The sequence below is a fragment of the Barbus barbus genome (assembly GCF_936440315.1).
Source record: "Barbus barbus genome assembly, chromosome: 13".
Classification (NCBI taxonomy): domain Eukaryota; kingdom Metazoa; phylum Chordata; class Actinopteri; order Cypriniformes; family Cyprinidae; genus Barbus; species Barbus barbus.
In genome coordinates, this window is record NC_136741.1 from 3,149,820 (window position 1) to 3,171,453 (window position 21,634).

Below are 21,634 nucleotides of genomic sequence, written 5' to 3' on the forward strand. Positions count from 1 at the left end.
AAAATGTAACCGTATTGATTTATTTCCATAAAATACAAGAATGAAATGCATTTAAATTATTTTCTACATTTCGAATCAACCATGATTGCTCTGATCAATCGATCAAGTTTTGAAACCTCTGTCCATCAGCCAGTGTGACGCAGAGAGAGAGAGAGAAACACGTCTCTGTGCATGAGATGTACATGTATATACAGTACATGTGCAAGCTACGCAAAGCCTATTGAGCAAATGAAGAGCACTACAGCATGCTTCGGTCACATCAGTACATCATAATCGTGAGAAGAAAACTCAAAAGCAGCGAATGTGCGTCTTGGGGAGCAGAGGAACACAAAACCGACGGTACATATCATGGTTTCTCTTTCAGGAGTGTTTCATGAAAAGCTCTATAGCTTTCTCTTCAGTGGCTCATGAACTTCTCTAAAGCCCTTGTTAGATATTTCACCGTGCGTGTCGCTTTAGGTCTCGATCAGTGTGGCAAACACCTACCCTGTGCTTCAGAAAACACTAACTATGAGCGTTAACCAGTGTTCTTCATCAAAACTGAGGCACTGATATGGGTTAAAGCAACAAGACTCTGAAAACGAGTATAATTTCCCATGTCCCCCACCTAAAAACTCAAACGAAATTAAAGAAAATAAAAAGTGTGAAAAATGTATGCAAATGTACTGCGGGATGGAGGCATGCAGCCATTGGAGGACAAGGCTGTGGTGGGTGGGGCATGACTTTACGAAGTGCCGGCTTGTTCCTTGGGCGTTTCGGAGTGAATGGCCGTGACCCCGGAGGATTTGAACTTGGGCAGGTGCAGTCCGAACTTGTTCTCCACGCCGGCGAAGGTGGCAGCTGCCAGATGGTAACCGCCAACGTGCTCAGAACTGACAGGAGGAAGCTCAGAGATACGGGATTTGGGCGTTGGTTCAGAACCAGCAGGGCGACTGCAAGGGGAAGAGAAGAGGTTTTTCTTACAGCAAACGCTTATCCAAAGTGACTCAACATGCCATATTCTCAGTCGCTTGCTAATTTCCACTGAATTAACTGCTTTACCATGTGCAACACCACCCTTTCTCTAAAACCCCGCCCTCTGAAGTCATGCCAGTCCACCTGAGCGCAAAGTGATTCACCAGCAGATCGGCTAGTTTTTTGCTCCCTGACACATTTACACTGATTCCACAGCGATGCTCGCTCAAAGAGACAGTGATGATTTCTCAGGACCTACTTCATGTGCAAGAAAAACAAAACCATTAACAGAAAACCTCTCTTTTTTTTTTGTTTGGCCAAGTAATAGAGTCCATTAAAAAAAAGATCATTTTATGCATAACATTTCATAAACTCTAAAAATCTGTACAATTGTAAAATGTTTTTGAAAGAAGTCTCTCATGCTCACATTAGACAAGGCTGCATTTATTTGATCAAAAATAGCCCAACAGTAAAAATAGTAATAAAGTGAAATATTATTACAATTTAAAACAACTGTTTTATATGGTAAGATATGTTAAAATATTATTCAGTGTCACATGATCCTTCAGAAATCATTCTAATATGCTGATTTGCTGCTCAAGAAACATTTCTGATTATTATCAATGTTGAAAACGAATATTTTTTACTGGGAATCTTTGATGAACAAACTAAGTTTAAAAGAACTGCATTTATTTGATATTATATTATTTCATATTGGTTTTACTATTTTGCAAGTTGTCCGAGCAGTACAGCCCCTATTTAAAAAAAAGCCTTACAAGGTAACAAAATATAAAATAAAAAAGAATGGTAGATATTTAGGCCAAAGAGGGTGAGATAAAAATCATTGTCATTATTTTTTACATAAGATTCACATTACCCATACACATAATATACAAACAGTGCTTTATTTTTCAGGTACAGTAGGTGTATTTAGCAGTAGCAATCGAGAAATGAATCAACAAATATAAAAAATAAAACATTATATACACTACATACATCAGTTATACATAATTATTATTAAATAATTGATTCTTATTAAAGCAACTTAAGTTCTTCAGTCAAGAGCAGTGAGTGATTTTTCTCTGTTTTGTTAACATTAAAGGGATAGTTCACCCAAAAATTACAATTCTGTCATCATTTACTCACTCTCAAGTTGTTTTAAACCTGAATGAGCTTCTTTCTTCTGTTGAACATACATGCTATTTTGAAGAATGTGGGTAACCAAACAGTTGCTGGTCCCCAGTGACTTCCATAGTATTTTTTTTTCCTGCTATCAAAGTCAATGTAGACCAACTACTGTAGTTTCTTCAAAATATCTTCTTTTGTATTCAGCACAAGAAAGAAATTAATACAGGTTTGGAACAACATGGGAGTAAATAATGACAGAAATTGTATTTTTGGGTGACAAGCGTGCTGCTATGGCAAGTAGCAGCACGTTTAGTACTGTTGCTTTAAGACCTGCATGCATCTAATATACAGGCACACATCCGTCTCAACTGTTTACTTTCACTTTAGACATAACCAACTGTGTTTATAAGTAAACCTTGTGTGTTTTTGACAGTATTAGCGCAATCAGACGCCAAAGATAACTTAGTCTAGTAATCAGGTGCTGTTTGATAGTCTTTTAGTGTGCGCGCGCTTCAGAAAAAGCGCATGTTGGAACAGCAGGAGAATGAAATGTTTAACCGGCAAGGCTTTAAAACACATACAAATCATGTACTTTTGTGATTGTGAATAAGTGCAGTGTCCAAGTCTACTGCTATTTGATATGAATGCATGTGGCGTTGGACACAATATTGACAGGGCTCGCAAAATTTCTAAATCCCTGGTAGCCCTTTGTGCAGGTACTCTTCGTTTTTTTTTTAAATATAGAAAATCTGATAGGAGTAGGGCTGCACGATATATCTCATGCGATATTTAATGCGCATCTTGTCAGTCGGTTCTGTAATCAGCGCTAAATTTCACAAGGAATCACATTTTTATCAAAAGGGATAAATCAAGCATATAAATGATTAAATTAAATTAAAATGAATAAATATTACTGTCTAATTGTTTAGATTTTTAGAAGGCACATTAACTTCTTTCTCATTTACAACTCTGTGTGTTTGCTGTTTAAAAACATGGGTCGATATTTGCATTGATCTGACCATAAACAGCAAGAAAGGCTTATTGGAAATGCAAAATCATTCTCTGCCACAAGGTGGCGCTTTAGGAGCGGCTTAATATAGCGGTTTCCAGTACACAATGCAGCACCGCCCGCTCTCATAAACACTGCTTTATCAGGCATTATAGGTAAGATGAAATGAAAATGCCACCAACACGTTTCTTAAGACAGTCGCTTCCCTTCAGATACGTTCACATAAAGACATCCGTGTCGTGTTTTGATTTGAAACGTGCAGCGCTCATATTTATTCAATGACATCATTGCCTTTTGAAGTTTAATACAGCCGTATCGTCATTCTTGTCTTCCCGTCCCCAACTGTAAGACCTCTTGAAATTATAATTAAGATATTTCTTATAACATTTAAAACTTTTTATGGCCTCATGTTTGATACAACTAAATTAAAGTGTTTTTAACAAAGACTATAGAATAGACAAGACATGTCACTCGTATAGTTTTGAAAGGGGAAAAATGCCACGCTCAATATGGCCGCTCAATCGCAGGAAGCCCCGCCTTCTGAATGAAAGAGCCAATCACTAATCAGTAAAGTCGGCGCGTCACTGCAGCTGCTGTTAGAAGTCCCGGTTGCTATAGAAACAGTCAGCGTTCTGAGACGAGCGCTTAGGACTGCGCATGCGCACTGGCTGATCTAGCCTGAAAAATAAGCTTTTTATAACGCTATTTGAGCAAAAGAAACAATATTTATGATATAGTTATTAGATTTCTTTGGTGATTTCAAATAGGAAATTTAATCGTAAGCTTAGTGAACAGTATTGGAGAATTTGATGTTTCCCCATTCAAAGAGATAGGAGCTGCACTTGGATGCCTGAGAGGCGTTTCAAAGCTGGCCGCCGAGTGACAGGACTTGTCTTAAAGAGACTTTGCTTTTAAGGACCTGCAGGAGCCCTGTATTTTAAGGCAGTGATACATTTTGGGTAGCCCGACTGGAAAACACAATAGCCCCAGGATGTCGGGCTAGCGATTTTGTAGCCCTGATTGAGATGGAGGTGCCAGAACTTCAACTCATAGAATGTGCGCTGTAGCACGATACTACGAGATTTCTTCAGAAAGCAGATCTTGGACACATTTTAATTGTCCACGATCAAAAATCGTCATATCGCACACCCCAACATGTCGCTTAACATTTCCCGCCTTCATATATTAAAAAGTGTGCTTAAAACGAACAATACTTACTGTCCTCCGAAGTCAACGTAGAACCATCGCTGCAGGAGCTCGTAGGTCACCAGGGTCACACCGAACTGAGGAGACGAACGGAACACACGAGCTACGGAGAACACAGACAGAGAGGACTGTGAGTGAGTATGGATGTGACTGAAATGATATCTGTGTGTGTGTGCGTGTGTGTACCTCCAGCTCCCTTCCACAGAGCTCGGAAACCTTCCTCATGCAAGATCTTCTTAAAGCAGTCGATCACTCCAGTGTAAGATGTCTGACCAGCGCGAGCAGCCACCTGCAGTCGTGTTTTGATGACATCAGCAGGGGTGACAAGCGAAGCAGCCGGGACACCTGTAAGATAAAATCATCCAGACATCTATTAATACATGATAGAAAACCTCTGATCTTAAATAGAGAATCTAGTCTTATCACGCATGACACGTTCATATACAGTATGTTATTTTAAGGGAAAATATGATTTTCAGAATTGTCAAATTCTGAAATCATGAACAGTGACATTAGAAATATGACATCATTTAAGTTACACGCACCGTGGATGTGGTTTCATTTTGTTTGGAAAAAAGTAGTGGAAGATCTTTTCTTCCATATTGTAGTGTAAAAAAAAAAAATAAGGTATGAACTTGGTTCTGTGCATCAGTTGTTGATTTGATTGTGAGATGCAGCTGTTGGACTCAACAGTGAAGGCAGATGAATGCAAGTTTGAAGACGGGGTTTAAGAAGACAAAATAACTGAAGTCGTCCTGTATACGTTGTCTTTTTTCAGACCGAGTTCAGACATTTTGATTAAAATTTACAAGGGGAAAAAAGTGAAACATTAGATGTATAGAGATGTAATCATTATAAGATCAGTAATATGCATTTAAAAATATGTAGGGTGCATTTTCATTTCATGAAAGTAAAATAATAAAATGGTTATTTTACCATTCTGGTACTCTTCATTCATTTTACACCTAAAAATCGTTTTGAATTCTTAATTTTTATCTTTGCATTACATTTGTATTTTTGTGTTTAATTTTAAGAGCAGGATGTGACTTTTCTGGCACTTGCTATGTGACCACTAAAAAAATAACTGACATGATTAAAAAAATGCTTAAAAACTAGAAGAAAAAAAAAAAAAGTAACTTGTAACGGTCAAAAATTATTGCCATAGGAAATTAATGGTAAATACAAAAATGCAAAGCATTTTTTGTGGGTACAATCTTCAAATCAGCCATGATGCAGAAAAAAAGCACAGAAAAAAAGACATCCATTCACACACACACAAACACATGTCCTTAACTGAAACCGGATTGGGTCAGCTTCACAAAGTTCAAGCGACAGTCATGTTCTGACCTGCGATGGCACCAGCGGTCAGCAGCTGCAGAGGCCCCAGCCTTCCGTCCTCATCTGCCATACTTGACTTCGTATGGGCATAAACAGGGAAATAGATGGCAGAGAACGGTATATCACGCAGGAAACAAGCCTTCGCACCCTGTGGAGAAAAAAGTAACATTTATGTGTTATAGTTTACACAAAGTCATCAATTGTACTTTAAATGCAATTCAAGAATAGTAAATAGTTTCAATGGAAATTGTGGTTGGATACAACGTTTTAAAAATAGATGCTTCCCCCACCTTGTAGAGGCCAAAAAAGCCAAGATCTCGGACTACGTTGAGAGCGCTCACTCTGGGGCCCGTAGTAATCTCACCGGCGACCTGCAGACGAATCTTAACGATTTCCAGAGGGTTGGTGAAGATAACTTGTGACCCACCAGCCTGGAAAGACCGAAACAGACAATTTTGCCATTTAAGTACAACATAACCCAGTTGAAGAGTTCGGAGCGGTTTACAATTTTAAAGTTTAGGGCCGGAACATTTTTTTGAATGTTTGTGATGGTCTCTCATACTCACACATCCACCAGCGAGAATCTCAGCAGCCAGGGGTATCGTATTATCTTTTGTGGTAAATTTGTCTCTCACAAAGTCATTCATCTGGAAGATGAGGCACAGAGGGACTCGTGTAATTGGCTTTACTGTCATCTGCTCAGAAACAACTTTCTACAGGATGTCAGGATGTTTAATGACACTTACAGTGAGCTTGATGGCTTTTTCTGGAGCCACTCCAATGAGCTGGGGTAGAAGACCTGTAGGGAAAACACACAGAAAGGAGTAGGAAAAAAAAAAAGTGAGATCAAAGTTAAGAAACATGAAAACAAACTTTATTTTATTTCGTTCTTCTGAAGCAGGGATGAAAGCATAAGACAAATCCAACCTCTATAAAAACCGAAGACGCCCTCGTAGCGCAGGACTTTCTTGGCGCAGTCAAAGCTGTTCTTGTACATAAGCTCTCCTACGAAGGAGCCGGTGGAGCGCTGGTTCTGCATACGGGTCTTGACCAGGTCTATGGGGTACACAGCTGTGGCACCAGTGGCTATAAACATACACACACACAGGGTAATTATTTACATTTCACTGAAGTTCAAATACATATACAGTCATCCATTTAAACAAGCATATCTTGTGCATTTGTAAGAGGCCATGGAATACAAGGTTATCCTTTTGAAATAAAAGCAGATATGCACTACTATTCAAAAGTTTGGGGTTGGAAAGTTTTAATGTTTTTGAAAGTCCCTTATGCTCACCCAAGCTGCATTTATATGATATTTAAAAAATGCAACAAAAACAGTCACATTTTGAAATATCACTACAATTTAAAATAACTGCTATTTTAATGTATATTTAAAATGCAATATATTCCTGCGATGCAAAACTGAATTTTCAGCATCATTACTACAGTCTTCAATCATTCTAATATGCTGATTATCATCAATGTTGAAAACAATTGTGCTGCTTCATATTTTTTGTGCAAACTGTCATACAACAGTATTTATTTTAAATGCTTTTTATTACAATCTGTTGTAACATTATAAAAAAGTTGTTACTGTCACTTTTGACCATTTTAATGCATCCTTGCTGAATAAAAGTATCAAATCTTACTGACGCCAAACTTATGAATGATAGCGTACTGTAAAACACACACAAAAAAAGACTCTTTTAAAGAATGAAATTGGACTTCATTGCTTTTCAGTCAATTTCTCTTAGCATTTAAGTCACTCAAAAAAATGACAATTAATTAACTTGAACTTCACATACAGTTTACCACTTCTAGGAAATTGGGAGCAAAAATACCAACAACTCATCTTGTACACTGGTATATCAAAATCTTTCCCGGTAAAATGCTTTCAAGAAAGGTAATGACTCTCCTCCTCATACCAGCAGCAAGTAGCATATCATAGTTTATGGCTACGACATGAACTTAAAGAGGGAATGCCCCCATGGCATGTCCTGCTATCAACTTCCTTTTTCATAAGGAAATAGATAACACCGAATGGAAAACTGCACTCAATTCACTTTGTGGCATCTTTAATTTAATATAAGAAATGAGCAGAATTTGTAAACCAAACCTCCAGCAATGGAGCCCAGAGTAAACCTGTACGCCGACTCTGCAGCCTGCAGCCACACGGACCGAGAAACGTCTGCATGTGAATGCTGCAATGAGAGAAAGACAGCAAGACATAAGTATCAAAAGTAATACACAATGCTTTTGGGCCAATCAGTATTTGAGATATATGACAGCAGCCTGAATATCAAGTTTAAACCTCGATTTTATTCCATTTTCTAACGCAAGTGAGAGTGGTTTCAATTCCCTAGTAGTGAAAGTGTGTTTTGTGCCATAATTAGTGATCTTAGATAAGGCATGCTTACTGATAACATACAATTTTCTCACAGTAATATAAACATTTAAACAACCCCTAGTAATCTCTTATCTGACCGTTCATACAGATAAACTCACCTGTCTCTGCACCTCAGCTACATTATATGGCAGGGCTCCTTCCTCCAGTGGCGCTATCCTCTCGATATCAGCCAGGTTTAATCGTCTACACATCATAATATACACAAACACATGATGAGCTAATAATGCCGCTTATAGTTTATGATGATATATATATTTTTTTTTAAAGCAAAGTACCCTGTTTGGGAGTGCAGTCCTGATAGCTGGAACAGGATGTCAATTTCCATAGGGGTAATCTGACCAAATTTATTTGCAGCATGAACAAACTCCTCTACAGATGAAGAAAATGTTAGATAATACTTAAAAACACAATTCTGATGTGCAGATGAGCAGAAACGGAAAGTTTTACAGACGGTAATAGGGATGTGCACGAGTACTCGATTAATCGATTACTCGAACGCATCAGCGACGATCGAGCATGAAAACGATGATCGATTGGCTCTAAAAATGCATTTAAAATTTTTTTTAACTACTTTCATTCTTTCTGATTGGTTATGCTGGTATTTGGGCGGTAGTCTGATATTTGATTGGTTATGGCTGCGAGAAGTTGCGGTCTAGAGACAAGACCGGCACACAGAGCGAATATGGCTTCTAAAGCGCGCAGCGATGTCTGGCAACACTTTGAAAAACTTGACGAAAAAACAGTCAAGTGTAAGATGTGCAGCGCCACACTCGTCTACAACTCCACAACAAGTTCGATGCGTTACCATCTTGCACATAAACGCAAAAAAGCAGATGATGCCGATGCCACTACCAGCAGTCAGACGAGCATAAGAGATTTCACCATCAGACAGAAATGCGACACAGGCAGGGCAGAGAAGATGACGCAGCTAATAGAAATGACAGCAGAAGACTTGCTGCCTATTAGTTTTGTTGAAGGTGAAGATTTTAAACGTTTAATGAATTAAGTTGAGCCCCACTATACTGTCCCATCACGCAAAACGGTCACTGCAGCGCGGGTGGCTATAACCACGGACTCGTGGACCTCGCTAACCACTGAATCGTATATGACACTAACCTGTCATTACATAAATGAATGGAAAATTCACACAAGGTTTTGAGGAAAGACAACTTCTGTTCCTGCTGAGCGCGTTTTTTCCACCGCCGGTCTAATTGTAAATAGACTCCGCACTCGGCTTTCATCTGAGCACGTAGACCGACTGGTCTTTTTGAATAAAAATATGTAGTCCTTATGTTAAGTTTTATTAGCCATGCATGGTAAAATATTCAGGCTGTTTTTGTTTTAAGTTTAAGCAGCATAGTTAAATTATGCCGGCTTTATTTTATTTCCCTTTACCAACTGATAATTTTGAAAGAAATGTTATGTTACCTAATCTTTAAGTTTTATAGCTGTGGTAAAAATATTCAGGCTATTTTTACTTTAAGTTTACGCAGCCAAATTATGCTGGCTTCTAATTTTCGTTAGGCTATGGGCTACTTAACAGTCATTTGGTGAAGTTGTATTAAACTTTATTTTTGCAAACCTTTTACAAAAAAACTTTTTTGATCCACAGCTGTTGTGATGCTGCTGAAGTAAAATATTGTTTTGTTAAAAATAACAGTTGAATAAAATAACTGAAAAGTATCATGTGTGTTTTATTTGTTTTATAAAACATAGAAAAAGGTAGGTTCTCTTTTTAAACACTGATCCAAAATATTTATACAAATAATAAGACACACACAGGGATGGGGATAATACTGTAAAATAACTTTGTGTTTTTTTTTGCGGTTGCAAAGTTGCTGTTGTTTTAAAGCGCCTGTAACGGGAGAAGCGCATCCACTACTTTCTGGTTGGCACGTAGTTCAAGCTCACATGTATTTTGTGCAGATAAATACAATTTGTAATATAACATTTACATATTGTGTATCTAGGCTATGTGATTAATTTTATATACAATGTGTCATGTAGAAAAAGCGCTTCAGCTTCACCTCACGCTGTTATTTCTTTTAAATGTTTACTGTATTAACCACTATTGATGGTGATTTTTAATAATCTGTGTTAATTTAATTATTTTCTGAATCCTGTCATAGTTTTATCAACAACGTTTTTAACAGGGCTTTAATTAAAATATCAATTTCAATTCAATGTCGCTATGACGCACACGCCCCGCCCCTTGCTTAAGCTCCACCCCCGATTAATCGAGTACTCGTTTCTCAAACCTGTGGATTACTCGAAATGAAATATGACCAGAAATGCCCATCCCTAGACGGTAAGCACCTTTAGTGACGAGCATATCCTTGCGAGACCCAGCGAGAGTGCTGTAGATTTTACGGATCAGTTCCATGTTGTTCAGGAGAGAGTTGAAAGCATTGAAGTAGGAGAAGCTCACCATGTGAGAGGTGCCGCCACCTGCTGCCTAAGAGGACACATACAATTAAACCTTTCACAGTAACTTCACAACAAACATCTCACCAGATGGAAAACAGAGCTGCACACTTACAGACACAAGGTTTTCCTCCACAAAAGGTGTGAGCATGTGGTGTCTGATGGTGGACATGATGTCACTGAAGTCCATGGCAGAAACAGCGCCACTCTTGACCTTGTCTTTCTGTGCGAACGCCTGTCTCGCGTGCTCCAGCTGCAGCTCCTATGAAAACAAGCACAGACAGCAGAAATTAGATTTTTGCTAAAGGATGAACTTACATAGAAATTTTGCCAAAGACCAAAAGGTCAAGATTTGGATCCTGCTGGTAAAAAAATGTAAGTACACCATTCTAGGAGCCAATGATACATTACTGTAGTAAAATATAATTCATACTTTATCATATTACAATTATTAGTGTTACATATAAAATATAAATATTAATTAATTGTATTATTAAAAAATGAAATATTTCATATTAAATTAAAATATAATAATTTGATGTATTAAATCATATTTAATAATGTTATAAAATCCCACAATTTAATACATATAGTAAAATATTAATAGTTTATTGTATTAAAATTTCCCTAAATTAAATGTATTATTAATATAAAGATAATAATAGTATTTTATATCGCAATATATAATTACATTATTATTATAAATGTTGTTTAAAACTTATATTAAGGTGTAAAATATTTTATAACACGACAAATGTAACATGATATTTACATTACTCTGAGTGTGTAGAATTGTTTGGGTGTGGTACCTGCAGGAATTGGGTGAACTCCAGGTAGCTGAGACTTTTTTTTCTGTCATTGCCGAAATGCAAGCGGATGAACTCGCAGTCCCAGTTGAAAGGGATGTGGTGGTGCACGGTGGTCTGGCTGAAGATATCACGCACGTTCTCTGTAAACACACGGATAGGCTCAGATTTACACTCCTGCAGAACATAACGGGCATTGCAACATTACTGATGGTGTTTTAAAGGTCCTCTGAACACGTGAACAATGCGTGAATGAATGTCTCTGTGTTCAACGTTAAGCTGTTTGTTTGTTTAGGATAACTACAATACGATCAACTGACTCTGTAATATGGAATAAAACATTACGGGTCAAAAACACTGCGAGTTTCCTTGCCATCTACATACTGTAGGCAGCATTAAATGAAAAGGTGAATGAACTGGAATGACCTACATAGGAATCTCCATATACCACACAAATTCTAAACTCTTGGACTGATTTCAATAACGTTTGATGTCAGCATGTACAAATACAGAAGTCCATTTGAAATAAGGCTGAACATTTATTTACAGTCAATGCTGTTCTCACCGAAGGATACACATCCAGTGCCCGTCTTGTCAAATAGCTGGAAGGCCACGATGAAGAGGGCATCAGGCACACACAGCACCGACTCAAAGGCCAGAAACTCTTGGAACGAGATCAGTCTGAAAGGAAAAAAAAGAAACAAAGAAACACGCCTATGGTCATTCTGCAATATCTTTTACACACATTGCTCTTGAGCAGCAAATCAGCATATTAGAATAATTTCTGAAGTATCGTGTGACTGGAGCGATGATGCTGAAAATTCAGAAATAAATCGCATTTTACAACATTTTTATTGCAATAATATTTATTTGAACTATTTTAAATTGTACAAATACTTCACAATATTACTGTTTTTACTGTATTTCTGATTAAATAAATACAGCCTCGTTCTTGGACAAAATCTTACCGACCCAAACGTTTGAGCAATAGTGTATGTGCAATACAGAACTTACAATTTTGCCATATGTATCTGGTTGCTACTGCAAAAAATCTAATGAAAGGGGGTGAATTTCTAGATCTGAGCTGAGGTTTATGCTTCATATTAAACCATCAATAATTAGAATACAGAAAAACTACAGAGACAAAAAAGAGGATCTCACCCATCTTTTGTAGTATCTGCCACACCAGCGAGCAGCTGCACAGTTTTAGGGTTGAAATGGAGCTGCGTGTGGAGGCCCAAAAACTTCTGCACGAAATCATTGGGTGTCATGTACCGCTCTCCATCCTCCTTATCCACTACACTGGCATACTGAGGAAAAACAACCCAAACACAGTTACAGCATCTGTGTTTAATGCAAAGCATGATTAAAGAAGCATGTATATTTTCCCCATTTGTAGGGCAATTAGTATGATTTATATGCATAAAGAACAAAGAAGAACCTGAAAATCAATGTCACATATTTGAAGGGTTTTATTATGCATGCAGCCATTTAAGAAACTAAAAAGTAGTCGGCTGTGTAACATAACACCGGCTTTTTCCAAACAACTGTGTTGGCAATATGCATTTATTTACCAAGTACCAATCTCTGCCTAGTTGGACAAATGGGTGACAATCAATATTCATGTGCCACGTGAGTTGTGTATTTTCCCAGTTTTGATCGGCAGCAGCTAAACGGGACACAAAAAACTAAAGCGACATGCCCTCTGACCTTATCGAGACATTCTTCACTCATCCATCTATTGCCTTGACATTCAGGTCTTCCTCCAAACATCCATCTCACAAGCTTGAGTCCTATTAATAGAGCCACATCGCACGCAAGTCACTGAGTTACCAGACACCAACGCAGCCAAAGAAACAACTACTCTCAGCTGACAGATGCACAAGATCTCACCGGCGGAAGTGATCACAAATCACCACACCAATATAAAAGCCCTGGCTGACATTTAACAAGGGAGGAAGATTGGTTTTTCCCTACTCATGCTTGAAAATGAAGAATACACACAATAAACACACACAAGTGTCTAGACTTTCCCCAAGCATGTGAGTTTCTCTTTGAGGAAAAAGGAGATGACAACAGCGTGACAATTAAAAATGCAGCGTCACTAAGGAAATAAAGATTTAATGACAGGCCAAAGTCATGAAACTATCTACGTTTGCTTCTAAAGTTACAGAGCCGGTTTCGCATTGGAATTAACCACAGTGTAAAAGATGAAACAAGACACCAAAATTAGGCTTTTCTGCTGTGGAAACTTACCTTTTGAAAGATGACCTTCAGCTCATTAGGATCGGCCCTTTTGGTTAACTGCACCTGCAAAACAACAACAGCACAGATAACAACAGGGTTTCTTCATTTCTATAGAGGTGAATTGTGGATCTTAAGAGCGATAATCTATTATTATAGCCACAAAACCACCACGATATCTAGCAAAATGAAATGCACTGCAAGTTTTAGAGCTCTATTAAAGGTTTTTCTTTTAAAGGCTGCATCTATTAAAGGTTTTTCACCGGGTCCAAAGATGACTGAGAGACTAGACCTAGTCTAATGTTCAAAACTACATCTGTTTCTAAATGCTCACTTAAATATCAAACGATATTTGCTGTTTCAGAGCGCATTCAACATTATTGGGACTTTCAGCCTTGCACATAATGATTTAACAAAACACAAAATAACAAGTAATTACTCCACACAAACACACATGAAGTCATAAGAGTCCCTGTAGAGTCAAATAAGCACAATTTCGCCCACACAGCAACGACTGCGTAAACAAACGCTAATCTCTACCAACACAAAAGCCCGCTAAAGAGCTGATTAATGCTGTTTATCACACAATTCTAATATTATTTATGGTTTTATGATCCTCACAGACACTATATTCAGTCAAAGTCTCAGCGGGAGTGTAGTGATAAGCTCAGTGATGCTCGCGCCGGGCCGTTAAAGCCGTTAATCACTGTCTCTACTCCAACCATTTACGCATCTATTAGCCTTCCTGCAGCTAAAAACCAGCAAGTGTAATTAAAAGCCGACAGCTAAAAGAATGAAAACACAATTTTTCCGTCAAAAGCCGAGTCGCCGGAGTCACCTTGGCCGCCATGCTGCTGTCTGACGTCACGTGGGGTAGTGGGGTCGCGCACGCGCGTGGCCGAGGAGGAGCGCGCGCACCTGTGACGTCACACCAAACAAGGTCTAGCGGGATACGATCAAAGGTATTTATTCTTTATAAGATGAAGAGATTTTAAAAAGGGGATAGGATGGGAAACTATTTGCAAATATTTGTTTGTGAATGAAAAATTTACCATATAAAATAAAAAAATTGTAGTATGTTCCAGGGGGTTTATTTTTAGTATTATCATAATAAACAAGATTCCTGAAATATTATACAGAGGTATTTAAAGAAAATCCATGTATTTAGATGCTTTTATGTACGATATTTTGCATATCTTTGTAATTTCATTCACACCTGTTTTTTTTTGTTTTTTTTTCTTTTGTAAAATGTTTTATTTTATTATGCGTTTGTGTTTGTCATTTCTTTAATTTATAACTATTGGTAATTATTTTATGGATTTGTATGCGATCCCGTGGCTATGTTCTTCTTGTACTGTTTGTTCAAACAAAAACAAAAAAACAAAAAAAGGAATAATCAAAATATTTTATATAAAAATAATCAGTGGTTTAATAATGATTTGCTTTTAGTAAATCAGTTATTTAACAGCAGAGGTTTATTAATGACTTATATATATAATTTATTTCAGAATATTCACCATTGTTTTGGGAGCAATAATATCAGCAATTTGTATGCTCTTCAAAAATAGCAATCACTCCCCACTTAAAAAAGCTTCATAAAAAAGAAATTATAAAGAATCTCTTTTTATTGAAAAAATTACTACTTTATTTTTTACTAGAATAGTTTATTTAGAAATTTGAATTTGCAAAAAAATATGGTCTTTGCAACAGAAATAGGCTACTTCCTCACTAATAAAGTAAAAGAAGAATTAATTTTAGCCTGTTATGTATTTTATGGAGAAGTATACATCAAGTAACATTGATACTAAATGTTCATTTTGTCAATTTCATAACGAAACTGTTTTTCATTTATTCTGGACTTGTCATTATACTGAACAACTCTGGAAAAATATCGACTCATAATGTCATACTGACCCCTCTCATCCTTTGCATTCTTTCTTTCAGCTACTCCCATCAGGGTTTCAGTTCAGAACACCTTTTGCTAGAAGGAAGGCTTGTAGTAATATTTTAAAAAATAATTTTTATGTAGTTACTATCGTATCCTTGAGAACCTACTGAAATGTTTTGTAGAATTCAATTTAAAAAAAAAAAGAAAAGACGAGAATCCCTTAAATAATTTTCAATAAACACCTGAATATGTAACCATATATGCAGTTGCAAATGGGATAATGTATTTTGTGTGCTAGAAGCCATATGCATGCGTAAAACACATTAGACAGCACTGAATGAACTAAAAATCTGTTTCTTTAAAAATATCTTTATTGTACACGTTTTCGCAAGTAAAAAGTGCAGCATCCTACCAGATATTTTATGCACTTTTCCCCATGTTTGCGTTTTCAAAACCACATCACAACATTAAATGAGGGCTGAGTATCAAATTAAGAAGAAAAGGTTCATGACAAACAATTGAAATTCTTTTCCTCTACAACCAAACTGATATTTACAGATTATACAAAAAGTCAGAAAGTTCCAAGAGTGACAACACACTTTCCATCTGTCTTTAAGAGCACATGTGCACTGAAGCAATGTCCTTCATGTGTGCTGCTGTCCTTCACTGGACCCTGTGCTTATAAAACCAGCAGAGACCTTTAGTGAAGTTCCAGCCGAGTGAAACGGAGAGAACATACAGGAGTCCGAGCAAAGCGAAGGGATATAGAAGCACCACAGTGTTCTTTAAGAATGGAAGTGCTAAAGAAACAGGGAGAAGAAATTAGACAACGTTCAGCTTGTGGATGATAAAAATACACGGCCATAGCCAGCAATCACTCACCATTGTAGCCCAGGAATGTGATGTAAATATAGTAACCGATGGCAATAAGCCACAAGGTGTTCCCCACAAAATAGCCCAGGAACCAGTCTGAACTTATAACCACCACATCTGTCAAAAGAGTGCAAAAGATGTGTTCACAAAGTCCAAACAATACATTATTATACTCATGTTTCCACCCGTTTACTTACGGTTGATGAAGAATAGCTGTAAAAAGTGCAGAATGACCAGGAGAGGGTAGAAAGCGTTCAGATGGACGTCAAACGCGTAGCCCCACTCCACGTCGTAATCTCTGCCAGGATGTTTCAGGAGATATTTGTTTGTGACAAACCTGGAGAAGAAAAACAGGGATTCGTGTAGTTTTACAGTCACAACTTCTAATATTCTCGTAAAATTAGGCTGATTAAAGTACTTCATTCTGATTTGTCAGTCACAGCAGGCACTATTGTATAATAATAACCACTAAACTGTACAATCTGGCAACCCCAGGCAACTGATTTCCTGACTGTTAAAATACATAATAAAATAAGTCAGATCAGTACATCATGTCCATTTATTTATTTGGTAAGAAATTATGTATTATACAGGACAACGTAATTTAGTTTATTTTCTTATATAGCACATTTCTACTGCCTTCAGAGCAGCCCATAGTGCTGTACAATGCACTCCAGAAAAACCAAACACATACAATGACAAACACAACATCTTAAAAACAGAAAACATCAATTACGTCTCTCCTAAATCAGATTCAAATGCCATAAAATAAAAAAGCTTCTTCAAAGTAGTTTTAAAAGCGAACACAGAGGGTGCAGCACGAATAGCTAGAGGTAGATTATTAGATTATTGATTATTCATTAGATTATTGATTATTATAAATCGGGACCGCGGTACCTGGAGCAATCGTTTATCAGCAGATCTCAAGTTCTTAACAGGTTTATGCAAATTAACAAGATCTGACAAATACAAAGGTGCGAGACCGCCTCGCCTCGCCCCTAAGGCCTTAAAATCGATCCGATATCTAACAGGTAACCAATGCAAGGATGCTAAAATTGGAGTTATCTATCCCTCTTTCTCCTACTAGTCAATAGTCTGGCAGCTGCATTTTGAACAAGTTGTAATCGAGTTACCAATGACTGAGAAATTCCTAAATACACAACAATAATCCAATCTAGATTATATAAAAGCATGGATGATTGTCTCCAGATTTCGAGCATTGGTTTAATCTTAGATATTAACCATAAGTAGTAGAAACTAGTTTTCACCACGATATTAACGTTAGGGGTGCGCCGATCCGATCCGATATTCAGGATCGGTATCGCTTCAATACTGGCATTTTCTGCTGGATCTGGGTATCGGTCTGACGAGACCGATCCAAAGTCGATATTCTGCATAGCTACTATTGTGGTATTGTTAAGCCCCACAAAAGCCACAAACACGTTATAAAACACCATAAAGTTTTCGTGCACTATATTTCAAGTGTTGAATATGAATATTTAAGTCAAGTTCACGTAAACACTTCTCTCCGCTGCAGCTGTCTTTCATCCTTACTACAGTCAAGACGATAAAACTCTCTCCACTGTTTCTATCATACTTGATCTGGAAATAAAGTTCAATGGTTTTGCATAAAAGGATTTCATCTAGCTAGAGTCTCGTGCTGTTTCTAATCGTGTTATTTTCTACCGGGTGTCTGTTAGATCACAACACTGTTGTAGAGAGCACTATGAATGGTTCTTATTATTATTATTATCTTATTATAATATTTTTGCGCAATGAAAGATTATTAATAGCCTTTCTTGTTCGTCTCATCTGTCATACGGTGCTGCCTCATTACTGTGCAATACGTTTAAAAGAAATGTCTTTTGATTTTACAGTATATATATTTATATATAAATATATTACTTGTTTGCCATGAATGTATTTTACAACAATACAAAGAGCAATATATCATTTTTACCAGATTTATTCCTACACTTATTCACTTTTCTTTGTTCCTCAATAAATGTTTTTTTTTTCACTAATTTTAGATTTTATAAAATTGTGCACTCATGATTTTTCTAGAGTAACTTTTGCTACTGAATTATCCACTAACAGTCTATAAAAGTATTTTTGTCAGATTATAATTACATTTTCATTCATTTTTTTTTTTTTTTACAGTAAAGCAGTCTATATTTAGTAGATTGTGTGTAAAACACAAAAGCGTGATGAGCAGGTCAACACACAGGTATAGAAGTTGTACACTGCTTTAAAAAAAACTGCGCTGGTATCAGATCAATATCGGTATCGGCAGATACTCAGAATTTTTGGTATCGGTTCTGAAAAAGTGGTATCGAGCCAGCGATAATTCACGCACAGTCAGCCAGTCAAGTTTTGTTTTTCTTTTAGTATTTAGATTTTTAGCATTTATATATTATAGTATTTATTAAAACTTTTTTTTTTTTTCGGTTTTCATTTTAATTTTACTTTTACTAATTTTGTCTTTTACTTTTGCTATTTTTATTAATACATTTTTTGTATTTTGTATATTTCTATTTAATTTTTTATTTCACTTTTAGTCATTTACGTACTTTAACTTAAATGAACTTATTTCAGTTTTTGACTTCTTGTTCTTCATGTAATATTTAGATTTTATTTTACCTTTATTTCAATTGCTGAAAATGTCTACTAATTTTTGGTTTAATTTTTTAGTTTTTACATTTTTTTTTTACTTTTAATTTTGATTTTAGTTTTTGTAATTTTAGCACTTATAAACTTATTTCAGCTTATTTTTTAAATTTAAGTTTTACATCCATTATTTATATTATTCCAAAAACAAGTAATAGTAATTTTAGTTAATGATAACAACATTGCTTCATGCTGGGGTCATAATCACCCTGCTCAGGGTTATTTTATAATAATGTAAACTTTAAAAAATGTAAAATGTCAATTTCTCTTTGCAAATAAGACCTTATTCTCATATTAACAATAAAAAATTCAAAAATCCTGGATCAATACCATAGCAGCAAGGTCAAAAATAAGGTCATGCACACATTTTTGGCAGCCTTTGGGAGTGTGTGTGCCTCCTTACCACATGAGTGTGGATATGAGCAATCCGACTCCGATACAATCGATGAAAACCACCCACAGCAACAGCTTCAACGTCTCCACAAAACCCATTTCTAGAACCAGACCAAAGCCCACCGTCGACACTGCAGAGAAAACATGATTAGCGAGCCCATGTAAGATTAATTTCCAAACTCTTCCCATGCTTCATCAAAAGTGCTCACCACACAGCCAGACGCTGAGCAGCACCAGGAACGCAGGGTCGTCCCGAGCCCACTGGTCTTTGGTCTGTTTGCGGTAGTGGAAGTTGCGGTACACTTTCTGCGGCGATGTGAACAGGTAGAGCATCTGCCACACGGCAAACTCAAAATCCATCTGTCTGAAATGCAGGAGTCGCCGCAGGTATTTGTAGCGCTTGGCTCCGGCCGTGTGCCGCGCCACATCCCGCGCATTCAGGCTGCCGTTCTGCGGGGAACTCGTCGGCAACATACTGCAGTGGGATAAGAGAGAAATGTAGATATTACAAACACTTCAGCAAACCAAAGATTTATTCATTTCTGAAATAGTGAAAACATTAGCCCAAATATAATGCACAAACCTTCCTAAATGTCTCATTAAATCCCATTAGGAGTAAACTATGTGACTAAATTTGAGTGGCTGGGCCATTACCAACAATTATAGCTTAGTCTGTTTTGACAAAACGATAAAAGTCCAACTTTCCATTAGTTTCATTACAGTAAGTGCTGTCTCTGTCTGAAAACTTCTAGAAAACTACATCTATTCATGAAAATAGTTTGAAAGAAGCCTGTGCTATAGTCTATGATCAAATGTATTGTCAGTTCTTCTGCTTCCTTCACATATGATCTGCTGTAAACATGTCGAGCTGATCCAAGATCAGTCCTTTTACTCTTGTTTGATTACACAGCACAACTGACAGAAACACTACAGTATCTCCAACACTGCAACAAACTCAAATCAGTTTTAAAAGTAAACCTGCTATTGTTAACGTATGGGTAAAAGGTGATGTTTTATTAAGAACAAACCATGTAAAGCATTAGAGTGGCTGGGCCTCGATCCTACATAATAACCTGCATGTCGCTCCTGCTCGGTGTGTATAAATATGACACTTACCTGCTCTACGGCAGTATCAGCAACTAATAAAGCAAAGCTCTTTTTAATCAGAGTATAAAAAACAATGCAGCAACCGTGACATGTCAACTTCCTGCCTCGTCCGAACACGTAGCAGGGCAACCGATTGAGTGACGTCGCTTCCGGTTTCAAAGCATTCTGGGAAATGTAGTTTTGGGGAGAGAGCAGCGTTTCTAGAGATTACAGGCCCGCTCACTCATAATATATATATATTAATAGATTGGATAAAATATTAAACTCACATTTTTATAAGATGAAAATCATTTGCGTTCTTTTATCACAATGTCAAATTTGGCTCCAATAAAAAAGTCAATTTAGTGTGAAATAGCTATAGCTGCTGGTTTCTTCAGGCTCTAATAAAATGTTAAAAACAAAGAAATCCACCTCACTAGAGAATAACGAGAATGGGAAATGTTTACAATTAAGAAAATCTCATACCTTTGTTTGTGTTCTGTTTATTTCCTTACCAAATAATAATTATAAGACTGAGTTTGACCATATTTCTGAAATATGCACTGGCATGTAATTGTAGTTATAGAAATATCCCTTGAATTACAATACAAGCATATTCATGTTTGACCGTTTGATACACTGTAATATGTTTTAGTAAAAAATGATTTTAATCATTGTATTTATTAATTTTGTCCTTTATTTTATACAAATATTTTTATATTCTGATAGGTGAAGGTTCAGAAGACACTTATGATTAAAATCAATTTAATAAACCATATACAACTGTTTTCTGCATATTTAGAAACAACAGATGACGCTAAAGTACTTTATTCTTTCCTTTGTCACGTTGATGTAACTCTTCATGCACTGTCATAACTTCTTAACAGCAAACATTTATTAAATAATTATAATAATAAATAAAAAAAAGATTCTGAGTAATAATTCTAACAAAAATCTTTATTTTTAATAGGCTTCTATATGCTACTGTGAGAGTTAAAAGCAAATAGTTTATCACCTGTATTTTGATCAATGGAGATTTTTGTTTTTTTTTAGTGAGCAGTGTTTTCACTTTCTAAAAAACTTCACTTTTTCCCTACAAAAGAGTAATTGCCTCTATTTTAAGTAAGCGAGCGGAGAATAGTTTTTATTTTTACCTCCACTTTGCTTGGGGGTCACTCACTGGAGAAGAGCACATCTCAGGTGCTTCT

At 36.6% G+C, this 21,634-nt stretch overlaps 2 protein-coding genes across 4 annotated transcripts; both read right to left on the reverse strand.

The window, feature by feature from the left end:
* Position 1: 1 nt before the first annotated feature.
* On the reverse strand, positions 2 to 14,410 carry LOC306879322 (electrogenic aspartate/glutamate antiporter SLC25A12, mitochondrial-like). Of its 2 annotated transcripts, XM_079432155.1 has the most exons (19): positions 14,358 to 14,394; positions 13,532 to 13,585; positions 12,986 to 13,068; positions 12,437 to 12,585; positions 11,841 to 11,956; positions 11,279 to 11,418; positions 10,585 to 10,731; positions 10,362 to 10,500; positions 8,321 to 8,414; positions 8,144 to 8,228; positions 7,755 to 7,839; positions 6,563 to 6,721; positions 6,382 to 6,434; positions 6,202 to 6,282; positions 5,926 to 6,066; positions 5,645 to 5,783; positions 4,484 to 4,642; positions 4,310 to 4,400; positions 2 to 932 (listed from the first exon to the last, which is right to left on the reverse strand). In XM_079432155.1, the coding sequence occupies exons 3-19, from the start codon at positions 13,046 to 13,048 to the stop codon at positions 725 to 727; spliced, it is 2,049 nt and encodes a 682-aa protein (XP_079288281.1). In that variant the 5' UTR covers positions 13,049 to 13,068; positions 13,532 to 13,585; positions 14,358 to 14,394; the 3' UTR covers positions 2 to 724. The 2 variants fall into 2 exon arrangements, with proteins under 2 accessions (XP_079288281.1, XP_079288280.1); XM_079432154.1 differs by lacking the exon at positions 12,986 to 13,068 and having other exon boundaries at positions 14,358 to 14,410.
* Positions 14,411 to 14,762: 352 nt separating this feature from the next.
* Positions 14,763 to 20,604, reverse strand: LOC306878978 (protein unc-50 homolog). 2 transcript variants are annotated; one of them, XM_079431618.1, is made up of 6 exons: positions 20,457 to 20,604; positions 19,550 to 19,815; positions 19,351 to 19,471; positions 16,478 to 16,617; positions 16,290 to 16,397; positions 14,763 to 16,207 (listed from the first exon to the last, which is right to left on the reverse strand). In XM_079431618.1, exons 2-6 carry the CDS (start codon positions 19,812 to 19,814, stop codon positions 16,071 to 16,073), a joined length of 771 nt encoding a protein of 256 aa, XP_079287744.1. In that variant the 5' UTR covers position 19,815; positions 20,457 to 20,604; the 3' UTR covers positions 14,763 to 16,070. The 2 variants fall into 2 exon arrangements, with proteins under 2 accessions (XP_079287744.1, XP_079287745.1); XM_079431619.1 differs by lacking the exon at positions 20,457 to 20,604 and adding an exon at positions 20,369 to 20,424 and having other exon boundaries at positions 15,149 to 16,207.
* Between the last annotated feature and the right edge of the window lie 1,030 nt (positions 20,605 to 21,634).